This window comes from Mesoplodon mirus, assembly GCF_964341445.2.
Source record: "Mesoplodon mirus genome assembly, chromosome: 3".
NCBI lineage: Eukaryota > Metazoa > Chordata > Mammalia > Artiodactyla > Ziphiidae > Mesoplodon > Mesoplodon mirus.
Window position 1 is genome coordinate 34,756,742 of NC_138978.1, and position 22,211 is coordinate 34,778,952.

General features: G+C 43.3%; 1 protein-coding gene and 1 pseudogene across 4 annotated transcripts in view; one reads left to right on the forward strand and one right to left on the reverse strand.

Annotated features, from left to right (window-relative positions):
* Positions 1–22,211, reverse strand: part of RHBDL2 (rhomboid like 2) — a 64,461-nt gene that overhangs the window by 13,221 nt on the left and 29,029 nt on the right. For all 3 annotated transcript variants that reach the window (XM_082614562.1, XM_082614561.1, XM_082614560.1), the window contains exons 2-4: positions 16,564–16,830; positions 11,477–11,625; positions 7,556–7,668 (exon numbers count right to left, since the gene is read on the reverse strand). In XM_082614562.1, the coding sequence (XP_082470688.1) occupies positions 7,556–7,668; positions 11,477–11,625; positions 16,564–16,809 (508 nt within the window). In that variant the 5' untranslated portion in view covers positions 16,810–16,830. The remainder of the gene's footprint in view (positions 1–7,555; positions 7,669–11,476; positions 11,626–16,563; positions 16,831–22,211) is intronic.
* LOC309800730 (protein LTO1 homolog) lies at positions 11,746–12,948 on the forward strand (annotated as a pseudogene). The gene is made up of 2 exons: positions 11,746–11,802; positions 12,375–12,948. The product of its transcript is annotated as a protein LTO1 homolog (transcript).

The window sequence follows — 22,211 nt, forward strand, 5'->3', positions numbered from 1 at the left end:
TTCTCATTAGAAAATGCAAATTTAAACCCAATGAGATACCTTTATATACCCAACAGATTGGCTAAAATTAAAAGACTGACCATACCAAGTGTTGATGAGTATATGGAGGAACTGGAACTTATGGTGGGGATGTAAAATGGTACCACTTTTTTACCATGCGACCTAGTAATTCCACTCATAGGTATATACACAAGAGATCCACACAAAAACGTGTACACAAATGTTTATAGCAGTATTATTCATAATAGGCAAAAAGTGAAAACAACCCAGATGTCCACCAAATGGTGAATGGATAAAGAAAATATGGTTTATCCATACAATGGAATGTGTCAAGCAATAAAAAGGAATGAAGTACTTATACATGCTCCAACATGGATGAAGGATGAAAACATTATGCTAAGTGGAAAAAAAAAGTCAAAAAGATCACATTTTATTATTCCATTTATATGAAATGTGCAGAATGGGTAAACCTAAAGAGACAGAAAGTGATTAGTGGTTGTCTAAGGCTGGGGAAGGGATTTGGGGTGAAGAGTGGGGAGTGACTGCTAATGGGTGCAGGGTTTCTTTGGGGCACAAAAATATTCTACATTTAGATTGTGATAAAGGGTGCATAACCCTGTAAATTAATTTAAAAACATTGAATTATACAGTTTAAATGGGTGAACTGTATGGTATATGAATTATATCACAGTAAAGCCATTTTAAAAGTTTGGTAGTTTCTTAAAAGTTAAATGTAACCCCATGATAGAATCCAGCCGTTCTATTCCTAGGTATTTACCCAAGAGAACTGAAAACATTTATCCACACGAAGACTGTACACCAGTGTTCATAGTAGCTTCATCTGTAATAGCCCCAAACTGGAAACAACCCAAATGTCCATCAACAGGAGAATGGATAAACAAATTGCTGTATATTCCCACCATGAAATACTACTCAGCAACAAAAAGGAATCAACTATTCATACACACAACAACATAGACAAACCTCAGAATAATTATGCTGAATAACAGAAGTGACAAAAAAAAAAGAATACTCCATGATTCCATTTATATAAAATTCTAGAAAATACAACTGAACCTATGATAATCAGTGGTTGCCAGGGGAAGGTGAGGGAAGGACAGGGAGAGGCAGGAAGGTGAGATTCCAGCAGGTTACCGGAAACTGTGGGGGGGAGTAACATTCACTACCTTGACTGTGGTGATAGTTTCATGGTTATATACACATATCAAAACATCAGCAGTTATTATATGTCAATTATACCTCACTAAACAGAAAAACAAAAGAACACAGATCCTAGGGCCATGTTCTCAGAGATTCTGATTCAGTAGATCTGGGTGGGATCTGAATAACTTAAGTTGTAACAAGCTCTCCAGGTGCTTCTGACCGTCAGTCAGGTTGGGGGACCCTGAGCGGAGTGCAGGCCAGCGCTCCTCAATCTTTACTAATCACCTGTGGATTTGTTCACATGCAAGTTAGTAGGTCTGGTGTGGGGCTCAAAATTCTGCATTTTAACAAGGTCCCAGTTGATACCAGTACTGCTAATTCAAGACCACACTTTGCCAGGAGCAAGGGCAGGGAAACTAAAATGATGTTACATATGAAGGAATCTAGGAAAAAAGCAAAGCAATGGGAGAAATGGATGAAAGGGGTCAAAAGGTAAAAATAAAGTATCACTGCTTCCCTCATTTAAAAAAAAAAAAAGCAAAGCAAGAAAGACACTGAGCAGGAAGAAACTTCCAGAGGTGATAGATATGTTTGCAGCGTAGAATGTGGTGATGAGTTCATGGGTGTATACTTACGTCCAAATGCATCAAGTTGTATACATTAAATATGTACAAAATTTTGTATGTCAATCACACCTCAAAAGTAATTTTAAAAAAGTTTTACCTCATCTCCCTCTAACCTCTTCATATATAATTTCTTTTTTTAAAACATAATAAAGAAGTTTATTCTTCCTTAAAAAAGAAGAAGGAGAAGGAGGAGAAGAAAAGAATGAAAGGCAGTGGGGCCAGACAGTGGAGGGTAACGCAGAGCAATCTTGGACATTTCAGCTTTCTATCGGCCACTGTAAATGTTTTAGCAAGGGTGTAATATGATCTGATCTGTGTTTGAGGAAGGTGACCAGCTGCAGCGTGAAGGAGAGACTGGCACGGCAAAGAGATACCTGCCAAAACTTATTGCAAAAATGGGCAGAGGGGGCTTCCCTGGTGACGCAGTGTTTGAGAGTCCACCTGCCGATGTAGGGGACGCAGGTTCACACCCCGGTCCGGGAAGATCCCACATGCCGCGGAGCGGCTGGGCCCGTGAGCCATGGCTGCTGAGCCTGCGCGTCCGGAGCCTGTGCTCCGCAACGGGAGAGGCTACAGCAGTGAGAGGCCCGCATACCACACACACACACAAAAAAAATGGGCAAAGGATGTGAACAGGTTATTCACGTTCTCTCCTCTCTCTCCACTCTGAAACTGGGGCAGAGCTGTGGGATAAGCAGGTATAGGTGCTGGAGCCAGGAAATACGGGTGTGTGCAGGCACAGAAGGAGGAGGTGGGAGAACATGATCCACAGAGGTAGGAGGGAGGTAGGATGGGGAGCTGCATCACTAAACCTGGCCAAGCCCATCTCTTTACCATGTCTCATGATGGTTTCCTGCTCTCTGTCCCCCCTGCTCTGGGAAGCAGGCACAGTTGTGATGGGTAAAATTTTGAGCACCACCATGGGTCAGATGGTGTCCCCCGCCCCGCAAAATATGTTGAACTCCTAACCCCCCAGCACCTCGGAATGTGACCTTATGTAGAAATAGGATTGTTGCAGATGTGACTGGTTAAGACGAGGTCATATTGGAGTATGGTGGGCCCCTAAACCAACATGACTGTGTCCTTATAAGAGGAGGAGACAGGGACACATGAAGGGAGAACGCCATCTGACAATGGAGGCAGAGGTTGAAATGCTGCAGCTGCAAGGCAAGGAACTCCAAAGATTGATGGCCACCACCAGAAGCCAGGCAGAGGCAAGGACAGGTTCTCCCACGTAGGTTCCGGAGGGAGCATGGCCCTTGACACCTGGATTCAGACTTCTAGCCTCCAGAACTGTGAGACAATGCAGTTCTACTGTTTTAAGCCATCCAGTCTGTGGCAGCCCTAGGAAACTAATACAACTATCCACTGCAGTATAGGTAAATTCACTTACAAATGACATGTATATGTACCACTGCAGTATAGGTATATTCACTTATAAATTACATGTATATGTTCCACTACATGTATATGTGTTTAAAAATACAAAAACAGAATTTTAAAGGATGGGCTATATTGGTTACACAATATTTTAAAATTATTTTTACTTCATTAATGATATAAAAAATTCTTATCAAGCAATAAGAAGACATGGAGAAAGCTTAAATGCATATTACTAAGTGAAACCAATCTGAAAAGGCTACATACTGTATGATTCCAATTATATGACATTCCAATTATATGACATTCTGGAAAAGGAAAACGATGGAGACAGTAAAAAGATCAGTGGTTGCCAGGGGTTGGGGGATGGGGAAGGATGAATGGGTGGATCATAGAGGATTTTTAGGACAGTGAAGTTACTCTGTATGATACTGTGACGATGGATACATGTCCATCATTTGCATTTGTCCAAAACCATAGACTGTACAATACCAAGGGTGAACCCTAGTTTTCATGGACTTTGGTTGATTGTGATACATCAATGCAGGTTAATCAGTTGTAACGAGTGTACCATTCTGTCGATAATGGAGAAGGCTGTGCCTGTGTTGGGGCAGGGGATGAATAGGAAATCTCGGTAGCATCCCCTCAGTTTTGCTGTGAACCCCAAACTGCTCTAAAAAATAGTCTTTAAAAAGAAAATCTTTCAATGAGCAGCGTTATTAAATAAGCTTCATTATTTTTAAAAATCCTGGTTAAATATCATGACGCAGAAATGCAAAGATGTACTTCTAAGTTCAATTATTTTCCATGCAAGTTTTCTCTTAATCGCTGTCGTTACCAAAATATAAAATTTGAAAACAATGTCCAGTTTCAAATGGAAGAATTGCATCATTGCCTATATTTATTCCAATTATGCAAAAATTTTGTTGTCATGTGGCTATTAATTCCCACCTTCCCTAACATCAGTCATGTGTTCTTGCAAACTAATCAGAAAGTGTTACAGTCAACAAGTTTAAAACCCGCTAAAACTCTTCACTGAGAAATTTTAAATCAGTTGAGAAAATTGTTTCCTGGCTTTTTAAATGTGAACTTGTGAGAGTTATTGCATCTTCTTCAGGAGCAAAATCACATAATGATGGAATGATTTCCATTGACCAGTTTTCAAAATGCCCCTTTCATAGCATGAGTATCTTTGGAAAAGTAGTTACATCATCACTCCTTAAGAGAAATATACTATTATGTCTTTGAAGAGACATATTTTGTGTTTGTCTTTTTAGCAACATCTGTTAAATAGCTTACTACTGAAAGCTTTTTGTTATCACAGAAAAAAAGAAAATTAGACACCCATCTTTATGTAAAAGAAAAATGCGTAATCTTTAAAATGAGCAAAAAATGAGAGGAATCCCTCTCACTGATTTCAGGACTTACTATATAGCTACAGTGGTACTGACTATGTGGTGTTGGTGGAGGTGTAGACACATTGATCAATGAAACAAAAAGGAGAAACCAGAAATTGTTCCAAAAAACTACAGCCAAGGCTTCCCTGGTGGCGCAGTGGTTAAGAATCTGCCTGCCAATGCAGGGGACACGGGTTCAAGCCCTGGTCCGGGAAGATCCCATGTGCCACGGAGCACCTAAGCCCGTGCGCCACAACTACTGAGCCTGCACTCTAGAGCCCGCGAGCCACAACTACTGAAGCCCGTGCACCTAGAGCCTGTGCTCCACAACAAGAAAAGCCACCGCAATGAGAAGCCCGCACACCACAACGAAGAGTAGCCCCCCGCTCGCCACAACTAAAGAAAGCCTGTGCACAGCAATGAGGACCCAATGCAGCCAAAAATAAATAAATACATTTATTAAAAAAAAACACTACAGCCAACTGATTTTTGACAACGGTATAAAAGCAACTCAGTGAAGGAAGAATAGTCTTTTCAACAGATTATTTCAGAATATTTGGATATCCATAGGCAAATAAACAAACAAAAAGAAAATCTAAACATCACACTTTATACAAAAACTAACCAACTCAAACGGATCACATACTTAAATGTAAAGTGCAAACCATAACTTTAGAAGATAACATAGGAGAAAATATTCAAAACTTAGGGCTCGGTGAAGAGTTCTTAGACATGACACCAAAAGCTTGATTCATAAAAGGAAAAACTGATAAACTGGACTTCATCAAAATTAAAAACTTTTGCTCTGTGAAAGACCCTGTTAAGACAATGAAAACACAAGCTACAGACTGAAAGAGAATATCTGTAAACTACATATTTGATAAAGGACTGGGATCTGGAATATATGAAGAACTCTCAAAATTCAACAGTTAAAAAAAACCTAATTATTTAGTTAGTGGGCAAAAGACATGAACAGACATTTCACTGAAGAGGATACACAGATGGCAAATAAGCCCATGAAGAGATGTTCAACATCATTAGCCATTAGAGAAATGCAAATTAAGACCATGATGAGATCACGCATGTGTGAGCACAGCTAAAATTAAAAATAGTGACAGGGACTTCACTGGTGGTGCAGTGGTTAAGAATCTGCCTGACAATGCAGCAGACATGGGTTCGAGCCATGGTCCGGGAAGATCCCACATGCCGTGGAACAACTAAGCCCATGCACCACAACTACTGAGTCCGTGTGCCACAACTACTGAAGCCCGCATGCCTACAGCCCGTGCTCCGCAACAAGAGAAGCCACCGCAATGAGAAGCCTGCACACCACAACAAAGAGTAGCCCCCACTCGCGGCAACTAGAGAAAGCCTGCAAGCAGCAACAAAGACCCAACACAGCCAAAAATACTAATTAATTAATTAATTAATTAAAAATAGTGACAAATGCTGGTGAGGATGCAGAAAACTGAATCACTTATACAAACCTGGGAGGAAAGTAAAATGAAACAGCTATTCTGAAAAACATTTTGGCTGGTTCTTAAAAAACTGAATATACAGTTACCATACAACACAACCAACTTGCTCTTGGACATTTATCCTAGAGAAATGAAAACTCATGTTCACAAAACTGTACTTATGTTTGCAAAAACCTGTACACAAATGTTTATAGCAACTTTATTTGTAATAGCCCAAAACTGGAATGTCCTCCAATGAGTGAAGGATTAAACTTGTGGTTTTCCATCCACACCATGGAATACTACTCAGCAATAAAAATGAACTATTGAAACATGCAACAACCTACACGAATTTCCAGAGACTTATGCTGAGTGAAGAAGGCTAATCCTAAATGGCTATATACTGTATTATTCTATTTATATAACATTCTTGAAGTGAGAAAATGATAGACACAACAGATTAGTGGTTGCCAGGGGTAAAGGAACATGTAAGGGGTGGGAGAGAAGAGGGTATAGCTGTAAAAATGCAACTGTGAGGAATCTTTGTGGTGTTGGAAATATTTTGTACTTTGTGTCAGTGTAGATGTCCTGATTAGGATACTGTATTATAGTTTTGAAAGCTGTTACCATTGTGGGTAACTGGTTAAAGGGTACATGGGACCTCTAGGTACTTAATTTCTTACAGTGTAAATCTATAATTATCTCAAAATAAAAAGTTTAATTTTTTAAAGTTTCTAAGAAATAAATGGATAGATAGGAGTTCTAATATTTTCTGCTCACACCCTAATGAATCATCTTTGGCACACCCAATATGAGAGATCATTGGCATATGCTGCTAGTCCCAGGATGATAGCCCCTACCCAGTCTTTGGGTCCCTTTAGCTATTCTCAACATTCTCTTGAAGTTATCTTCCTTAAATGCAATCCTGATCACCTTATTTCCCCAAATCATTAGTCTTGACAAATAAGGACCTTCTGGCTTTAGTCCTTTATCCAATATATACACCTGAACACCAAACTACTCAGTTTCCAATGGCGCAAAACCCTGTCTGACTGTGAGGTACCTGAGAATGGGCACAAAGACCTCTCTATACGCTTATCTTATCTCTAACCAACGTATTTCTAAACTTATCAGGTACCCTAGCACATATGAGGAATGCAATAAATCTTGATTTAAATGTTTATTACCAGGCTTCCCTGGTGGCGCAGAGGTTAAGAATCTGCCTGCCAATGCAGGGGACATGGGTTCAAGCCCTGATCTGGGAACATCCCACATACCGCGGAGCAACTAAGCCCGTGAGCCACAACTACTGAGCCGGCGTGCCTAGAGCCCGTGCTCCACAGCAAGAGAAGCCACCGCAGTGAGAAGCCCCTGCTCCCGCAACTATAGAAAACCCGTGAGCAGCAACGAAGATCCAACGCAGCCAAAATAAATAAATAAAATTTATTTTTTTAAAAATGTTTATTACCTTTGTTTATTACCTCCTAAGAGTCCAAAGGTGTTGATTCTGTGTTGCATTCAGAACACTAACCTGCAATCACTCCTGCCAGGTACACCAGCCCCACGCGGAGGCCTTTGTGGACCATTTCCAAGGGGATACCCAAAACGAGCTGCATAACAAGATTCCCCAGGATGTGCTGAACTCTGCAGAGACAAACACAGTTGTCAAATATTATGACTAGCCCAGGCAGTTATTTCCTTGGGAGATTAACAGGCATTGATGTGTTGTTTTTAGTTAAGAACTTGCTTAACTTGAATTCCACTTTCCAATTTTTTTAGGCGACTTTCTTAAAAAATAAAATCTTACATGAAGCCTCAATATGTAAAGCAGATAAAAGGACATTTTAGAAGTACACTTTTGTTTTTTGTTTTGGCCGCACTGTGCGGCATGCGGGATCTTAGTTCCCGGATTAGGGATCGAACCTGTGTCCCCTGCAGTGGAAGTGCGGAGTCTCAACCACTGCACCGCCAGGGAAGTCCCAGAAGTATACATTTATTTTGTAAGCTCTGTTTTACAACAATTACTGATAATGTCAAACAAACAGCAATGAGGCTTCTTTAAGGAAATAAGCTTGCAGTTACGGGGTTTAGATGACAACTGCCATCATATGTCAGCTTCAGCATATGCTTTTGTTTTGGTTGCATAGTAGTACTGAGAAAATACTAATTCACTCATGTAGAGTCAAATTTCAATCGATTTTTTTTTTTTTTGGCTGCATTGGGTCTTTGTTGCTGAGCGCGGGCTTTCTGTAGTTGGGGGGAGCAGGGGCTACTCTTCCTTGCCCCCGCTTGTTGCAGAGCACGGGCTCTAGGTTCGCGGGCTTCAGTAGTTGTGGCTCGCGGGCTCTAGAGCGCAGGCAAAGTAGTTGTGGTGCATGGCCTTAGTTGCTCCGCGGCATGTGGGATCTTCCTGGACCAGGGCTCAAACCCGTGTCCCCTGAGTTTGCAGGCGGATTCTTAACCACTGAGCCACCAGGGAAGCCCCGAAATTTCAATAGATTTTTAAACAACCTGTCTTGCAAGTTCAGGATAGTCTTTAATGAAACAGAGATGGGAAAAGAAACTTCATTCCCAGTTCTACATTAAAAAGGTTTTTTTTTTTTTAAGTTCACCAGAATGAAAAAAAAAAGAAGTTACCTAGTAACAATAGCTAAAGTTGGTATCTCCCATGTACCATAATTTGGCATATAACATTTTTGAGTACAGATGCTTTTTATTATACTTTTTAAATAGGGAAAAATATTTTTAAGTGAAATTCACGTTATTTTACTTGTCAAACCCCACAAGCATCTCTGGAGAATCTCTGAATGTAATTTAGCAAATTACCACATTACAGTAATCCTTAATTTACTTGCCATGTAGCACAATGCTTTATTTTTTTTTAAGAGATTTTGGGTTAAACCAAAAAGTTAAAAAATAACACAGGTGTTGAATCTCTCACAAAGTGCAGCCACTTTCATAGTAGTTTTAGGGATTATGTTTTTGAATTCTAATTTACTTAACAGATATCCAGCAGACCGCTAAAGAGGTTCTCTGGGCAAACCCTACAGAACAGATTACTTACCTTTAGGCCACATGTGCATCCAGCCACAACTCTCACTGTACAAGCCATCTTCAAAGACGTGAGAGGTAACACATAATTCAGCACAGAACAGCCCAGCCAGGACAGTTACACCAATCTTATGGAGACCTCAGACATAAACAGGTTTTTGAAATATGTGCACCGTGTGAATTGGAACAAGAAGTTCAAAGAAAGCTATCCCATCCCGTCCTCTGGGAACAGTGTGAGGACAAAGTGACTAATAGCACAAAACCCCAAAGAATCACCCCAAGCACTCTTTCCGCTGCTCAACAGCTAGAGTAGAAGTGGCATAATGCTGAGATCCTGTCATTTACCCAGAAGAGAAATACTAATTTTTTTCATCCAAATTCTATGCACCCTTCAAGGTCCAACTTGAATCCATGTCATCTGTGAAGCCATCCCCATCCTGATCATCCCCTTTTTCTGTTTATATTTATGTAGTTAATCCAACATCCATTTCTTTATCCCTTGTCTACCTCCTCTAGTGAGGGTAGAAGAGCTGGTATTGATTTTCCCAACCTCTCTTAGCTAGGGGTAGCCAGGTCACGTAGTCCTGGCCAATGAGTCACAGGTAAGAACACTGCTAGGAGACTTTTAAGAGAGCCTCTATCTAAACAAAAGGGATGGATGTCACCAGTACCTGGTACTACCTCTTCCCCCTTCCTGCTTTGAATGCAGAGCTACAGCAGCCAACTTGCAACCATGACAGAAAGGTGAAGGGAAAAGCAGAGATGTCAGCACAGGATCAAGAGTCCTGGCTTCATTAAACAGATGAACCAACCAGCTACTGCTGGGCTTCTTATATGGGCAAAAGATTTACCTACATTCGTTTAGGCCCCTGTTACATTTTCTTGTCACTTGCATCCAAAAGCATCCCTAATTTATACAACCCCATATGTGACATGTCCTACACAGCCTTGCGAATTCTTTTTGAGCACCTTACTATATGTGTCAGACGCTGTAAAAATTGTTAAAACCATTGTCTCATTTAATCACAGCAACCTTATGAGGTAGGTACTATTACCCCATTTTAGAGATGTGGAAACTGAGGCACAAAGACGTTAAATAACTACAGTATACTGTAATACTATACTGCCTTGCATTACTATTTAACTGACTGTTCCCCCTTATAATTTTAAAGTCTTTGAGTGCAGAAGCCACATTTGCTTCGAACATATTTGTTAAATGGAAAACTAAAGTGTGGAAGTATCCACAGAAATGGGGCAATTGGTGATTTTGTCCCTAACTTGTCAAGCCTCTGAGCCCTGTGTCCTGCCATGGACTCCTATTTAGCCACTGGCCAGAGTTATCTTTCAAGATCCAGGGCTGGGTAGGTTGCATACATGAAGTTGGCCTCATCTGAAACCCCAGGAGTCCACCAGAGAGGAGGGGCCAGCAGCGAGCTGCTCACTGCAGTGGGCATGGTGAATCACGGATTCTGAGCAAGGTCAGAAGGCTATTAGCATTTAAGAAACTGTAAGCAGGGACTTCTCTGGTGGCGCAGTGGTTAAGAATCTGCCTGCCAATGCAGGGGACACGGGTTCAAGCCCTGGTCCAGGAAGATCCCACATGCCATGGAGCAACTAAGCCCATGCACCACAACTACTGAGCCTGAGCTCTAGAGCCCGCAAGCCACAACTACTGAGCCTGTGAGCCACAACTACTGAAGCCTGCGTGCCTAGAGCCCATGCTCCTCAACAAGAGAAGCCACAGCAATGAGAAGCCCGCACACCACAACGAAGAGTAGCCCCTGCTCGCCGCAACTAGAGAAAGCCCGCATGCAGCAACAAAGACCCAACACAGCCAAAAATAAATAAATAATTTTTTTAAAAAAAACTGTACCTGCCAAAATGGCAGGCTCTACATCACCTATTGCTTGTATTATTCTAAATGAACATTATTATACACTCACTGAAATGCTCATGAATTAATTTTTTGAGTGTTTGGCAGAGGTGGGGAGGATGGCACTGATGATTCACATGTTCAAAGGAACATTTAACAACATCACACAGCTTGAAGAACACACTTTTGGTTTGGTAACGATTTCTCTTCTCATTAATATTCCTACATACATACCAATATTAGGCAGTTACGATGCAATACAAAGTACACTGGACCTAGAGTTAGCACTAATGGGTTGAGATCCTCACTCTACAACTTAGCTGTGGGACACAGAGCAAGAGTCTACATCCCGTAAGCCTCAGACACGAAACAGCAGGAGTAATACATGCCTCCTGGGGTTGCCATGAGGATCAAACAAGATTATGGACGTGAAAGTTCCTGATCAATAATAAAGCACCGAACAAATGCTCGGGGTTACAATGACTTATAGTCACCTCTGACATCAGTGACTTAACTGTCAGTCCTTACCCAGCATGCACCAGCATGTATGAGATAAACCTCCAGGCTTCCTCCCTCTTCTCAGGACTGTAGATAAAGGGACTCTCCAAGATGCCAGTGTCCAAGGTGATCCACTGTTTCTGCGGCTTCCACACAGCATAGTAAATGAACACTGCCAGCTGACAGGGAGGGGCAGACACAGACGTTAACCACACCTTCTGCAGAGAGAGGCCCCATTAAAGCCCACGGGCACTACCTCTGTTTCAAACAGTTAGCTCTCAAGAGGGCCACTCCCTAGCATGTGCTCAGAAGATGACAGGAATTCAATTCCCTGCCATATATCTGACCATACAACTGTAGGCACTTCCTCCAGCGATTAGGAGCAGCCGTAGACCAAACTTCAAAGAAGAATCTTTCGAACCCACTTTCCCCTCTTAAATACCCACTGCCATCATCTTCCCACACTCACTATTTGGTCATTCATTTACAACTTAATATGAAATTAAGTCACTGCTGGCTTCTGAAGAATAGAGGAGGAAAAGGGAAAAATAGTAACTTTGCAGTGGAGAAACCTGGAAAATATGACCTTAACCAAGTGATGAAAGTTAATGTCACAGGGATGTCATGTGGATGTCCCCTATCCTCTGCTTCCTGACGTGATCTGATGAGAAGCGTACTTCATTTCTGTGGTCTTCCTCCCTCAAACCCATAACTTCAGTCTAATCATGAGAAAAACATCAGACATCCCAGACTGGGGGACATTCTACAGGATATCTGGCCAGTACTCCTCAAGACTATCAAAGCCATGGAAAGCAAAGACTGAAACTGGGAAGTGGACTTCACCTCCCCAGGACTGGTGCATCTGTGCACGAGCCTCGCGGGTCTGCGGCGGCAGACCTCATAAGGTCTGCCCTTACGAGGGGTAAAGGCAGAGGCAGGGGCAGGGGCAGGGGCAGGGGCGGCTGCCGCCACAGCCGGAAGTCAGGACACATTCGACGCCATCGTGATGGTGGATGAGAGGTTTCACAGGGAAGGGTATCAGGAAGGCTATGAAGAAGGAAGTAGTTTGGGTATGATTGAAGGAAGGCAGCATGGCACGTTTCATGGAGCTAAAATCGGATCTGAGATCAGGTGCTACCAAGGTTTCGCTTTTGCTTGGAGATGTGTCCTGCACGGTTGCTCCACTGAGAAAGATAGCAAGTAGATGAAGGTCTTAGAATCGTTGATTGCAATGATTCAGAAATTCCCTTATGATGACCCTACTTACGATAAACTTCACGAAGACTTAGACAAAATTAAAGGGAAATTTAAGCAGCTTTGTTCATTACTAAATGTTCAGCCCGACTTTAAAATTAGTACGGAAGGTTCTGGACTTTCATTTTGATGACAGACGAACAGACAAAACATCAAGGAACAGATGTTCGTATGTTAAGTGTTTAAAATATGATTAAAGGCAAAACAATGATGGGGGATTCATTGTTTTGCAGGGAGGGTTCCAGCTTGGCCGGTGAAAGGGCTTCCTTCCCCTGAGGTCTGCCTGCATCGCCTCGGTGCCCCCCACAGGGCCCCTCCGCACAAGCCTGTCCTTTGTTGGGCCCTGTCTGCTCTCCAGTCTGAACGCAGCCCTGGCAGAGCCCTCACTGGGTTGCACATGAGTTTCTTAGTTTTGACAAATGTACTATGGAAATATAAGATATTAGCAATAGGAGAAATTGTGTGAGGGGTATACAGGAACTCTGGTGTATACAGGAACTCTCTGTACTATCTGGGGTATACAGGAACTCTGGGGTATACAGGGGTATACAGGAACTCTCGGTACTATCTCTGCAAGTTTTCTATAAAGCTTAAAAAACAATGTATTATTCTCTGATCCAGGATCCAGGCCATTGGCTCATGGGTTCTCGCCACCTGGCAGGCCTGGCTGGATATAGACTCAGGTTGGCTCTGGATAGGATAAACCTCCCATTTACCCCCATTTACCCCCCAGGCTTTGGTCAGTGCTCAGAGGGACAATTTTTTAAAAAATGAGAGCCACAGGGTTGACACGAAGCAGGTTAATGGGAAAGAGTGATGGGTACTGTGACATTTATTGACCCTTGAGATGCGCCAGTGCTGTGACCTGCTTCTCATGTTTTATTTAGTCCCTTCAGTAGCCCCTGAGGTGGGCGTTATTCCTGTTTTATAGTCGAGGAAACGGAGGCCCAAGAGACTGCCAAGGGCAGTCCAAGGGCGGCGGGCGGCAGAGTTGGGAATCCAACTCCCATCTCCTGGTCCCCGCTCTGGAACCCGCGGTCGCATCCACAGGCTCGGAGTCCCTGCCCGCAGATCCCCGCTGTGCCCCGTGGAGCCCTGGGGCGTTGCCTGTGGCCATGGACGTGGGCATCTGGCTGAGAGGAGGAAAGGCCGGCCCTGCCCCCAGGGAGCCCAGACATGCTCTTCCTGTGTCCCCGGGTGGATGGGGCTCTGCAGCATCAAAAATGGTCAAGGGGGGGTTCCCTGGTGGCGCAGTGGTTGAGAGTCCGCCTGCCGAGGCAGGGGACACGAGTTTGTGCCCCGGTCTGGGAAGATCCCACATGCCGCGGAGCGGGTGGGCCCGTGAGCCATGACCGCTGAGCCTGCGCGTCCGGAGCCTGTGCTCCGCAACGGGAGAGGCCACAACAGTGAGAGGCCCGCGTACCGCAAAAAAAAAAAAAAGGTCAAGGGGAGGAGATTTTAAGGCCACCGCTCTATGTGCAGAAACTTTGGAGCCTTACTGCAGCCTTCCTTTTAGTGTGAGTTCTCTGTCTTCTGCCCGGACTTAAAGGCATCGTCTATACGTGGTGAGGTCCCGGCAGGCCAGTCCCCCGTGAGATGCGTGGCTCCCGGGCGTTTCTCTGCAAGTGATGGCCCGTGTCCAGGCCCCTCGGGCACCCCGGCCAGAGCCCTCTCCCCACCCGCTACTGGCCCAGGGAGCAGCAGATTTGGAAGACGTGAGTGAAATTAGCACACGGGTAGCCGTGAATCCGCTCCAGATTTCAAAATCATTCCAGAGCGTCTGGGTAGACTGTGCTCCCCAGGCAGCTGCTGGGGTGTCTCTGCGGGGCCTGGGACGCTGGCCCTCACCATGTGCCGAGGAGGAAGAAACGGTTTCTAGTTGTTGGAGGACAAGACTCCGCCTTTATCCTTCTTGACTTTCTTATGTGTGTCTCGCTGTAGGTTCATGGCCTGCAGTCCCAACCTCAGTTCTGCAGAGCCCAGGGCTGGGCACACGGCCTCAGATGTGCCTTCGTACAGACACCAGCAGCGCTCATCTCTGGCTGGTGGAATGAAAGGGCTTTTGTTGTCATTTTCCTGGGTGGATTTTTGTGTTTTCTAAACTGTTTGGACAATGTATTATTTTTATAATTGGAGAAAAAATGAACAGCATATTTTAAAGAAAAAAAAAAGACTGAGACACTGTCACAGATCAGGGTAAACTGGGGGGAATGTGAAAATTAAATGCAGCATGATACCCTGGGTTCGAGGGTACAAGAGGGACAGAAAGAGGACACTAATGGAAAAATTGGTAAAAGCCAAATTAAGCCTGTAGTTTAGTTAATACTAATATACTAATATGAGTTTCTTAGTTTTGACAAATGTACTATGGAAATATAAGATATTAGCAATGGGAGAAATTGTGTGAGGGGTATACAGGAACTCTCTGTACTATCTCTGCAAATTTTCTATAAAGCTAAAATTATTCCAAAATAAAAAATTTGTTTTAAAAAAGAATTTTTTTTTTTTTTGGCCATGCCATATGGCTTGTGGGATCTTAGTTCCCCAACCAGGGATCAAACCCAGGCCCCTGGCAGTGAAAGTTTTGAGTCCTAACCACTGGACTGCAAGGGGATTCCCAAATTTGTTTAAAAATTTTTAATTAGGGAATTCTCTGGTGGTCCAGTGGTAAAGAATCCACCTTCCAATGCAGGAGACGTGGGTTTGATCCCTGGTTGGGGAACTAAGATCCCACATGCCGCGGGGCAACTAAGCCCGTGCACCACAACTAGAGAGAAGCCCGCACGGTGCAACAAAAAAAAAGACCTTGCATGCTGCAACTAAGACCCAACGCGGCCAAAAAAATTAATTAAATAAATAAAATAATTTTTTTTTAAAAATGGCCTTTGGCCTTCAGCTATAAGTCTTACCCCCAGGTCTCCAGTCCTGGCCTACCCTGTAGATTTTAAACTTGCCAAGCCTCCACAATTACATGAGTCAATTCCTTAAAATAAATCAATCTCTCTCTCTCCATATACATGTGTATGTAGATAGATGATAGATAGATAGATAGATAATGTGTGTGTGTGTGAGGGTGTATACATCCTATTGGTTCTGCTTCTTTAAAGAATCCTGACTAATACAGTCCCTGATAAGGAAGTTGAGGCATCAGTGAGAATTAAGAGGATGACTTCCTAATGGCCCTAAAGTCACACCCCACAGGCAGCCATCCTCTGTCAATTCCTTTATGAGGCATCATGGTGTGGGAGAAAAAGCTGGGTGAGATGAGGCTCAGGAGAAGCCCAGTCCTGGCCAAATAACTAAGTATGTGGCCTTGGGCAAATCGCCCCACGTCTCTGGGCCTTGCACTCTTTTCTGGAAAACAAGAGGGCTGACTAGACCAGAGTCTGAAACCCACTGCATGCTGCCCATATTAGACATCATTAGAGGATCCCATTTTTTTCCTACTGAAATCTGGAGGTAACTTATAATTCTTCTAAACATATGGCTCCTGATAGACCTTACCAATCAATCAAAGTTGGTTCATGAGATCAAACCAATTTGCAACCCCAAAATTATTTGATTTCTAAAGTCCCCACAAACTAAAATGAAACGAAACCACTAAAACTGTGGTCACTGATGGGCAGGGGAGTTGTTTGAAAAATAAAACTCAACCCTTGGCTAAAAGTGACTGGGAACATAAGAAAAACCTGGGAAGGGAACTCTGGAGAGGGTGAGGTCGAGTTCTGTGTGTGCTGTACTTGCCATCGCCAAGCTCTCCTCTTACGTTTTCCAGTCTCTTATCTAGACCTGATCTAAAGCCGCAGTGTGTGTGCAACCCCCCAGGGGTCCTTGCACCAGTGCCCACCACCCCCAATGCTTACCTCAGCAATGCTAATGGAGATGATGAACACAGGGGGCGGGAGGCAGTTAGCTCTTTCCAGGTATGTTCTTCGCACCGGTTCAGGAAGCATCCATTTTGAGACAGTCCTGTGGACCTTTTTAAGCTTGAAGGGATCTTTACCTGCCCTGTCCTCTCTCATTTTCTCCTCTTCCAGCATTTCTTTCATCTCTCTATCCCTATTCACATTCACATCCTCTTCCATCTCCAAATTATGAACAGCAGCCATTGTCCTGGGTCCACCTTCCACCTGAAAGGGACATGAATGTCAGGGAAAAACAGATGACCCTATAGTTTTGGGGCCATGGCTCTTTCCTGGGCTCTCTGGCACAACCATTGGTTTCCAATGCCTTTCCTGTGTGTTAATAGAAGGCAGCTGAAGATCTGGTGCCCAAATACACATAATATCCATACCCTCGTCACCAGTGTGTAATGGTGAAAAAGTACTAGAGTCTCCCCAACTGAGGGAGAGGACTCCCCAGAAGTCATTTATGGATTCACCTATTGACACCACCCAAAGGATGGACTGGAACTTTGGGATGGCAACTCTACCTCATATACCAATTCCTTCCCCTCTGCCACTGACTCTCAAAGAAACCATTAGTGTAAGAAGTAGCTTTGCCACGAGGTGAAGTATCTCAGAGCCCAAACCACGCTCACTGCATAACTGAACTCAGTTTTGTCCAGCTTAAGTAAATAATCTCCTTTCCCTTCTTAGTTTCATCTTGCTTCTGCTCCCAGGCCAAACACAGATCTCTAGCTTCAGATTCAGAATCAAAAATGATTTACTGAGCATTGACTATATATCAGGTACTATGCTAGGGGCCCCATTATAGGTTAAAATTTTTGCTTCCCATTCCCTGCTCAAAACTGATTTAAATCCACATCTTCTCCTTCTAAATTATCAGTGTCCTTTCTAAAATGCCACCCTGCCCATTCTGTAGCACTTGGGAGTTAAGTAGACCCTTCCTTACTGGTTCTCCAGATACAACATTAACACCCTCGCTAAAACACATCTTCCCAACAATTCTCTAACATCTGACACTCTTGGCTGAGTTCCTACTAATTTCCACCTCCAGTATTCCCTTGAACTCAATCTTCAACATCCAAACACTCAAGGATTTATTCAACAGATATCTGTTGAACACCTACTCTGTATCAGGCCACCATCACTATCCCAAAGTGTTTAAAATGTCATGCAGGAGGCTGAGGTCAATAAAAATTACACAAATAATTGTACAGTTACAGCTGTGCTAGGTGATACCAAGCAGATACATAGGTTACTGAGGCAGCATGTCTGTAACAGTGAGGCCTGCTCTACATACTCTTTCCTCTCCCTGTGTCATGGTGCTAGCTGTACTGTCCTTCTCCTTTTGGTTTAGTTCTGTTATATTTCACTTCTGGTTGAACTATTTAAATCTTTCAATCAAATGTTTTTAGGTCAAAAAAAGGGGTGGGGGAGGCTCAAATATATTAAGGAAAAAAAATAATGTTGCCAGATACTACAAAGAATACAATCCAGATACACCAGAAATACAGCTACACGTGGAACAACTCCTACAGAACACCTACTGAACGCTGGCAGAAGACCTCAGCCTTCCCAAAAGGCAAGAAACTCCCCACGTACCTGGGTAGGGCAAAGCGGAGAGATTCCCGCACAGAGGATCGGTGCCGACCGGCACTCACCAGCCCGAGAGGCTTGTCTGCTCGCCCGCTGGGGCTGGCGGCGCTGAGAGCTGAGGCTCCGGCTTCGGTCAGAGCGCACGGAGAGGACTGGGGCTGGCGGCGAGAACTCAGCCTGAAGGGGGCTAATGCGCCACAGCTAGCCGGGAGGGGGTCCGGGAAAACTCTGGAGCTGCTGAAGAGGCAAGAGACTTTTTCTTCCCTCTTTGTTTCCTGGTGCGCGAGGAGAGGGGATTAAGAGCGCTGCTTAAAGGAGCTCCACAGACGGGCGCGAGCCGCGGCTGAAAGCGCGGAGCCCAGAGATGGGCGTGGGACGCAGGGGCTGCTGCTGCCGCCGCCGACAAGAGGCCTGTGTGCGAGCGCAGGTCACTGTCCACGCCCCCCTTCCGGGGAGCCTGTGCAGCCCGTCACTGCCAGGGTCCCGGGATACAGGGACGGCTTCCCTGGGAGAACGCACGGCGCGCCTCGGGCTGGTGCAACGTCACACCGGCCTCTGCCGCTGCAGGCTCACCCCGCACTCCGTGCCCCTCCCTCCCCCCTGGCCTGAGTGAGCCAGAGTCCCCGAAGCGGCTGCTCCTTTAACCCTGTCCTGTCTGAGCGAAGAACAGACGCCCTCCGGCGACCTACACGGACAGGCGGGGCCAAATCCAAAGCTGAGACCGGGAAGCTGTGAGAACAAAGAAGAGAAAGGGAAATCTCTCCCAGCAGCCTCAGAAGCAGCGGATTAAAGCTCCACAATCAACTTGATGTACCCTGCATCTGTGGAATACATGAACAGACAACAAATCATCCCAAATTGAGGAGCCAGGAGTCAGTGCTGTGCCTCTGAGGTGGGAGAGCCAACTTCAGGACACTGGTCCACAAGAGACCTCCCAGCTCCACATAATATCAAACGGCAAAAATCTTCCAGAGATCTCCATCTCAACACCAGCACCCAGCTTCACTCAACGACCAGCAAGCTACAGTGCTGGACACCCTATGCCAAACAACTAGCAAGACAGGAACACAATGCCACCCATTAGCAGAGAGGCTGTCTAAAATCATAAAAAGTCCACAGACACCCCAAAACACACCACCAGACGTGGACCTGCCCACCAGAAAGACAAGATCCAGCCTCATCCACCAGAACACAGGCACTAGTCCCCTCCACCAGGAAGCCTACACAACCCACTAAACCAACCTTAGCCACTGGGGACAGACACCAAAAACAACGGGAACTACAAACCTGCAGCCTGCAAAAAGGAGACCCCAAACACAGTAAGATAAGCAAAATGAGAAGACAGAAAAACACACAGCAGGAGAAGGAGCAAGATAAAAACCCACCAGACCTAACAAATGAAGAGGAAATAGGCAGTCTACCTGAAAAAGAATTCAGAATAATGACAGTAAAGATGATCCAAAATCTTGGAAATAGAATAGACAAAATGCAAGAAACAGTTAACAAGGACCTAGAAGAACTAAAGATGAATCAAGCAATGATTAAAAACACAATAAGTGAAATGAAAAATACTCTAGATGCGATCAATAGCAGAATAACTGAGGCAGAAGAACGGATAAGTGAGGTGGAAGATAAAATAGTGGAAATAACTACTGCAGAGCAGAAGAAAGAAAAAAGAATGAAAAGAACTGAGGACTGTCTCAGAGACCTCTGGGACAACATTAAATGAACCAACATTCGAATTATAGGGGTTCCAGAAGAAGAAGAGAAAAAGAAAGGGACTGAGAAAATATTTGAAGAGATTATAGTTGAAAACTTCCCTAATATGGGAAAGGAAATAGTTAATCAAGTCCAGGAGGCACAGAGAGTCCCATACAGAATAAATCCAAGGAGAAATACGCCAAGACACATATTAATCAAACTGTCAAAAATTAAACACAAAGAAATCATATTAAGAGCAGCAAGGCAAAAACAACAAATAACACACAAGGGAATCCCCATCAGGATAACAGCTGATCTCTCAACAGAAACTCTACAAGCCAGAAGGGAGCGGCAGGACATAATTAAAGTGATGAAGGAGAAAAACCTGCAACCAAGATTACTCTACCCAGCAAGGATCTCATTCAGATTTGATGGAGAAATTAAAACCTTTACAGACAAGCAAAAGCTGAGAGCGTTCACCACCACCAAACCAGCTTTACAACAAATGCTAAAGGAACTTCTCTAGGCAAGAAACACAACAGAAGGAAAAGACCTACAATAACGAACCCAAAACAATTAAGAAAATGGGAATAGGAACATACATATCAATAATTACCTTAAATGTAAATGGACTAAATGCTCCCACCAAAAGACACAGATTGGCTGAATGGATACAAAAACAAGACCCAGATATATGCTGTCTACAAGAGACCCACTTCAGACCTAGAGACACATACAGACTGAAAGTAAGGGGATGGAAAAAGATATTCCATGCAAATGGAAACCAAAAGAAAGCTGGAGTAGCAATTCTTGTATCAGACAAAATAGACTTTAAAATAAAGACTACTAGAAGAGACAAAGAAGGACACTACATAATGATCAAGGGATCGATCCAAGAAGAAGATATAACAATTGTAAATATTTATGCACCCAACATAGGAGCACCTCAATACATAAGGCAAATACTAACAGCCATAAAAGGAAAAATCAACAGTAACACAATCATAGTAGGGGACTTTAACACCCCACTTTCACCAATGGACATATCATCCAAAATGAAAATAAATAAGGAAACACAAGCTTTAAATGACACATTAAACAAGATAGACTTAATTGATATTTATAGGACATTCCATCCAAAAACAACAGAATACACATTTTTCTCAAGTGCTCATGGAACGTTCTCCAGGATAGATGATATCTTGGGTCACAAATCAAGCCTTGGTAAATTTAAGAAAATTGAAATTGTATCAAGTATCTTTTCTGACCACAATGCTATGAGACTAGATATCAATTACAGGAAAAGAGCTGTAAAAAATACAAACACATGGAGGCTAAACAATACACTACTTAATAACGAAGTGATCACTGAAGAAATCAAAGAGGAAATTAAAAAATACCTAGAAACAAATAACAATGGAGACACGATGACCCAAAACCTATGGGATGCAGCAAAAGCAGTTCTAAGAGGGAAGTTTATAGCAATACAATCCCACCTTAAGAAACAGGAAACATCTCGAATAAACAACCTAACCTTGCACCTAAAGCAATTAGAGAAAGAAGAACAAAAACATCCCAAAGTTAGCAGAAGGAAAGAAATCATAAAAATCAGATCAGAAATAAATGAAAAAGAAATGAAGGAAATAATAACAAAGATCAATAAAACTAAAAGCTAGTTCTTTGAGAAGATAAGCAAAATTGACAAACCATTAGCCAGACTCATCAAGAAAAAAAGGGAGAAGACTCAAATCAATAGAATTAGAAATGAAAAAGGAGAAGTAACAACTGACACTGCAGAAATACAAAAGATCATGAGAGATTACTACAAGCAACTCTATGCCAATAAAATGGACAACCTGGAAGAAATGGACAAATTCTTAGAAATGCACAACCTGCCAAGACTGAATCAGGAAGAAATAGAAAATATGAACAGACCAATCACAAGCACTGAAATTGAAACTGTGATAAAAAATCTTCCCACAAACAAAAGCCCAGGACCAGATGGCTTCACAGGCGAATTCTATCAAACATTTAGAGAAGAGCTAACACCTATCCTTCTCAAACTCTTCCAAAATATAGCAGAGGGAGGAACACTCCCAAACTCATTCTACGAGGCCACCATCACCTTGATACCAAAGCCAGACAAGGATGTCACAAAGAAAGAAAACTACAGGCCAATATCACTGATGAACATAGATGCAAAAATCCTCAACAAAATACTAGCAAACAGAATCCAACAGCACATTAAAAGGATCATACACCACGATCAAGTGGGGTTTATTCCAGGAATGCAAAGATTCTTCAATATA